We start from the raw sequence: 6,000 nt of genomic DNA on the forward strand, positions 1-6,000 counted from the left end.
ACAGATCCCCCCCAAACTGCTTTAAAAAGATAAAATGTGAAAAATTAAGCTTTCCATTTCAAAATAAGAAAAACAGTCACAAATAGAAAATAAAAAATTAATTGTAAAAAGTCTTTTGTTTCTGGTAAACTAGCTGAAACCAATTGAACTGAAAAAAGTCTTGGAATTTGAACAACCCCATTAAGAGCTGCATCATCTGATATGCAGGAATAAACAATAGAATTCTACCTCTATCTGAAGATTCAGCATTCATCTTTTGCTGACATTCAATATTTTTTTGGGCCGATAAATATGTTCCTTCCTGTCCGATCGTCTAGACTACGGCATTAGTTGATATCGGCCGCTTCTTCTCTCACCATACATGCACCCAATATCGTTCAAAAGTTTTGTATATCGGTGCGTGAATGGCCACCTTGAAAGATACATTTTTACCAATAAAAAGCAGATCTAGAGCTCTGCAACATGTGGGGGCAGATTAATCAAACAATTAGGGGCAGATTTATCAAAGGGCGAGGTGAAGTTCAAGCTATTTGTTGTGTACTTCGACTAGGCAATAGTCTAAATTCAATTCGAATATGAAAATTCAAATACCGAAATTTATCATGTACGGTATCTTTTTATTCATTCGCCATCTAAAACCTGCCAAATATCTGTTTTAACCTATGGGGACCTACTTGGAGTCAATTGGAGGACTTTGAAAAATCAGAGGTTTTTTGGGAAAAACGTTGAATCAAACTCGATCAAATGCACTATTACTAGGATTCAAATTCAGCCAAAAAAAAAAAAACCTTCGACTTTTTTTCAATTCGAAATTCGACCCTTGATAAATATGCCCCTTAGAGTTCAATACAACAACTCACCCACTTTCTATTCATTCCTATGGGTTTATTAGAATCATATTTATCAGTGGGTTCACAATTTGATAAATACACTTCTAAAAATCCACTAAAAATTAATAGAAAGTGGATGGGAGTGGGCGTTTTTCTGTGGTGAGCTCTAATCTTACACTTTGATAAATCTGCCCCCAAACGTTGCAGAGCTCTAGATCTGCTTTTTATATTATGAGGCCTGGTGCCTCATACCTATATAGTTGTCACACAATGAATAAGTCACTAAAATTCTACATTTTCACTTTCAAAAATTATTATAATACCCCAACTAAAAATCATCTGCATATACCAAAAAGGAAAAAAGTTTCAATAGTTTTATACCAGGACTATTCCATCTCCAAATTAATACACATCATACTGTATATGATTCTGGTTTCAGAATGTTTAAAATTAACTGCTAAATTCAAATATGTCAAATTATTGTACTGGAATTCTGGGTTCTAGTGTTTTATTTCCCATTATCCACTTGCGGCCTTTCACAACAAATGAACAGGTGCAAAAGGCACCTAAAATGCATTGTAGAATTTAAAAAAAAAAAAAAAAATTCATACTGGGAGTGTAGTTCATATAAATAATAGCAAGTTTATCTTTTGTGTTATATTATTTATCATTGGCCCTTATAATAATAATAATAACAAGTACTGTAACAACAATCAAAATGCCATTCTCGGCTGGCAGCCACTTCCATTTCAGATGAATAAGTATGAGTAATATATTTTGTACAACAGTTGGGCCAGTAGGATATACGGTATCCATAGAAGGAAGAGTACTGGGGTAACACCCAGCTGTTGGTACAATTGAGTGCAACTAGCAGTTATGGGAGGCCACGTTTTGTGGCATCTGCTCCCTGAAAAAACCACAGCCATTAAAATATGCCCATGTGACCATTTAGGTGTTACCCGCCAGTTGTGTTTTTGGCAACCAAATATGGTTCAATGATTAAACATGTTTCAGAGCTGCACATCTGAACACCCATTTAATTCAGGTGCCAAAAACAAAACTGGATGATCTGGTTGTTAAGATTTATTTACGAAGCTTTTAAGGAGCTTTAAATAAATCAAAATCTGTATCTGCTCTTGTGCAAATACATGTTTTCTAAAGACTTTATTTGGCATTAAAGCCAAATACCTGCCTGTCCAAAACCAAGGGCATTAATTGTAGTTCCAATTCATGGCACAGGTGTTCAGAAGGGTTCAGGTGAAGCCCAAACTATGAAAAATCTTTTCAGTTGATTTTACACATTGAGGACGGTAGTATTCTGCTCGAATCCACCAAACATTTCTGTTGGACTACCAGATGATAAAGTGCAACCTTTACACCACTTTAGCCGATGCTCATAGATGTGCACAGTGATGTTCTGAGGGTGAATTCAGCTATTCGCTCATGGAAAGGGCAGATGTTGCTTCAAGGACAGTCTGCCACTGAGCAGTGAGTGTTCCAAAGACACACAATTTTGGAAGAGGAACCCAGATACTTCTGACCATTGAGCATAATGAAAATTTGAGGGATTGCAAAGGATTTAGGCTGTTGCTGAGGAGATGTGCACAAGCATGCATATAATGAGAGAGTGCCCCAACTTGCACATTATCAGCATGTGTATGAGATAGGATTTGTGCCAGTGAAGGGGGCACAAAACTTCAGTGGGCAGTTTTCTTGAAAGATACTAGTGTTTCCCCCATCTGGAGAGCAGACTCTATTAGCAATGGAGAGGGAAACAATCTTTTTACTGTATGAAAGGTGTCCTTTATGCAAACAAATACTCCCAGGTACACAATATTCCTTTCAGACTTCAGTTGGTAAGTGACTAAAGTATGATGGCACAGTGCTCCTGGATTATTTCAACCAATCTTTTTCATTGGCTGTGAAAGTTGAATGGGCTGGGGCAGACGTTCAGAAAGGCACCACACAAGGCTGTCTGGTCCTAGAACACCCATCCACTGACTTAAAGGAGAGCTACAAACTAAAAACAGAGTATGGTAGCCCAGAGCATTAGCAGCTCTAGAACAGTAATGTTCATGATCATGCTCTCCAATTTGGAGCTTGTTAGAGCATACCAGTGGCACTGCACATGCTCAGATTTGAAATGTTTATTTGCTGATTTGTTATTTCTCTGTAATAATAAAACAGTTCCTTTTAAACTAATAATAATGGTATCTAAGCTCCATTAATCCATATTGGTGGCAAAAAAATTTTTTTTTAATTTTTACTGTAAATATTTCTTAGTAGCCTTAAGGTATGGTGATCCAAATTATGGAAAGATGCCTTATCTGGGGGGAAAAAAACCACCCCAGGTTGCAAGCATTCCAGATATTGCATATTGTTAATAAAATATTTTAAGATCACATGAAAATATCAGTAGTTTATACAACATCATTATACTTATTGTCTTACAGTTTTCCTGAAAAGGGGTTTGGGAAAATAATGATTATAGATAATGGCAAAGCATCTGGTAGAAACTATTTTCTATCCCCCTCATGCATTCTCCTTGAAGATGCCTGAATCCATATTGGTGGCAAAACAATCCTATAGGGTTTATTTAATGTTAAAAGATATTTAACAGGTTTAAGGTATGGAGATCTAAATTACAAATCCATAAAAGCCCAAGTATTCTGGATAACAGATCCTATGCCTGTGGTTATAGTAAATTAGCAAACAAATGTTTGTCGACTATTGCTCACCATGCTACACTTTAAAAGGAGAAGTTCACCTTTAAGTTATAAGTTAGAATGTTAGCAACTTTTCAGTTGGTCATTTATTATAATCATTCGCCACCTTCTTCTACCTATTTCCAGCTTTCAAACGGGAGTCACTGACCCTGGCAATAAAAAATACTATTGCTCTGTGAGGCTACCGTTGTATTGTTATTATATTGCTTCTTTCTATCCACATTCATCATCCAGAATAGGATCTCAATTAAACCTTGGTTGCTTGGGTAAACTGGACCCTAGCAACCAAATAGCTGCTAAAATTCCAAATGGTAGTGTCACCAAACAAAAAGCTAAGTAGTTCCAAAGCACACACAAAAAATATAGAAAATGAAGGTCAACTGCAAATTGTCTCAAAATATCACTGTCTATTATACATATGGGCAGATTTGTCAAAATCCGAGTTCATGGAAAAAAAAAAACACCCATGAGGAAAACAAATGGTGACAAAACTCGTGTGACTTTTTATTCATGAAGCTAGATTAAGAAAAAAAAACGCGACAAAATATTCCTGCATGGGTTTTCTCACAGAAAAGTCGCATTCCAGTGAGAATCTCATTGTCCCATTCATTTTCAACGAGGTGGAAAATTTTGAATGCTCTAATAAACAAGGTCCTTCTATACAACCTCGGCAGCTTTTTACTTGTTTTCTGGTGACTTTTCGTGAATGTATTCTTTAATAAATGGCGACTATTCGAGGTTACAAAGAATATTCTCAAGTATATTCGTACTCGTGTTTTTACTGCATTATTTTTTTTTCTCGAAAAAACAAAAATACCAACACGATTTTTTATAAATCAGCACCTAAAAGTCACTTTAATGCAATTCACATTATTAAATCACAATTATTATTAAATCAGAATTGAATCTTCCACCTTGAACCCAGTATATATGGACCCCAAACTAATGAGAATAAGAAACTATGCTGAAGACCCTCTGTATTATATGGAACTGTAACCAGTTTTACAGCATGCCAGAGCAACCATTTATCCAAACTAGTCAGCTGTGAATAGGAGGAGAAGATAGAAACTCCTGTTAATAGAACTGAAGACAGAAATTCAAATATTACAATTATTGGAGATACAAAGTATTAGAGATAATGAGGATTATCAGAGATCCCTGCAATAAGTCTGATTAACCAGCAGGCTGTAGGCTTGAACTTTTTCCCCAGAAACTCCTCAATACACTTTGTCACTTAGCTCAGAGGAATTGGGAATAATAAATAGATGGTTCTGGCTGGGACAGACACACACAGATACATTACTATATGTGAGCAGTGCAATTTCCTGGCTCAAGGAAAGCATTAAGAGATCTGGGATATACAGCCTTCCAGCTGGACTACAGTTCCCAGCATTCCAATCAAGCCAATATTGTGTGCACTATTTAAGAACTAAAATAGGACAGAAATAAAGCTGTCATACTTAGGGCTCTACAAGTAGCTGCGACCCTCATTGGTGCCAGGCGAGAGTATAAAGATTAGAGATCACTTACCAGGGTGAGAAATAGGCAGAAGGTGAGAAGGGAAGTCCCTGTGGATGTCAGTGTCAGCCCCATGATGAGTGAGACCCCCAGGCTGAGTCCCAGCTGATCACAAGACAAAGGCAGTGCACGGGAGCAAGGCAGGAGGTGCGGGTCTCTTAGCGTGTGAACTGGTGGTTCCTACTCCAAACTAGTTCCACTGTATCCCTGCCCCAGCCCTGGCTGCTCTGCCTGTCTTTCCTGTTGGAATGGCTGCCAGCAATGGGCACAGCTCCTGATGCTACACCAGTAACACAAGCCTGGCTTCCTTGCTTCCCTCATTTCACTCTGCACCTGTCCCCTCCCATGTAGCAGCAGGAAGGTGGGGCGGAGGCGGATACTTCTCTCACAGACATCAATGTCTTTATTATGAATTCTCACAGCTCCTAGAGAGAGAGAGACATGGACAGGCGCGGTTCATGGTTCTGCTCTCGGTTTATTGTGATTGGAACAGGCAGGGTCCAAAGTTGTCCCGCCATTTGTCAGCTGTAAATCTGTGTCATTATAGTGTGCGCTCACTCTGCTGAGGTGACATGTTCATAGCTAATAAATGAACCCAAGTGAAAACATGGGGCCCTGCTAAAGTTCCCACAGGGATATTGGACACAGTATATGTGCAATGGCTTTCAAATTCGTTGCACTTCTTTTCTATTTAAGGGGGCGGGTAGGGGTGGTAACCTGACAGTTTGGGAATCCCGGCTCTAAGCAAAGGAAGTTTTCTCACAATGTCTATACATCAGCCTTGTGGGGGAGGAGAGGGGGAGAGCTGCATGCTTTTCCCTTCCACCAAGATAATAGGGATTTTCTGTTATGTCACACAAGTGAGTGATTGGGGAGAGTATACTTCACACAATGCACCAGACCAGATGCCCAACAAAAGGACTGTA

The 6,000-nt window shown here is 38.4% G+C and overlaps 1 protein-coding gene across 1 annotated transcript in view; it reads right to left on the bottom strand.

Annotated features, from left to right (window-relative positions):
* Positions 1-5,662, bottom strand: part of dsc3.L (desmocollin 3 L homeolog) — a 33,078-nt gene extending 27,416 nt beyond the window's left edge. Inside the window, exon 1 of the mRNA XM_018267957.2 lies at positions 5,087-5,662. Within this exon, the coding sequence (XP_018123446.1) occupies positions 5,087-5,149 (63 nt within the window). The 5' untranslated portion in view covers positions 5,150-5,662. The remainder of the gene's footprint in view (positions 1-5,086) is intronic.
* Between the last annotated feature and the right edge of the window lie 338 nt (positions 5,663-6,000).

This window comes from Xenopus laevis, chromosome 6L (assembly GCF_017654675.1).
Source record: "Xenopus laevis strain J_2021 chromosome 6L, Xenopus_laevis_v10.1, whole genome shotgun sequence".
In the NCBI taxonomy this organism is placed as follows: domain Eukaryota; kingdom Metazoa; phylum Chordata; class Amphibia; order Anura; family Pipidae; genus Xenopus; species Xenopus laevis.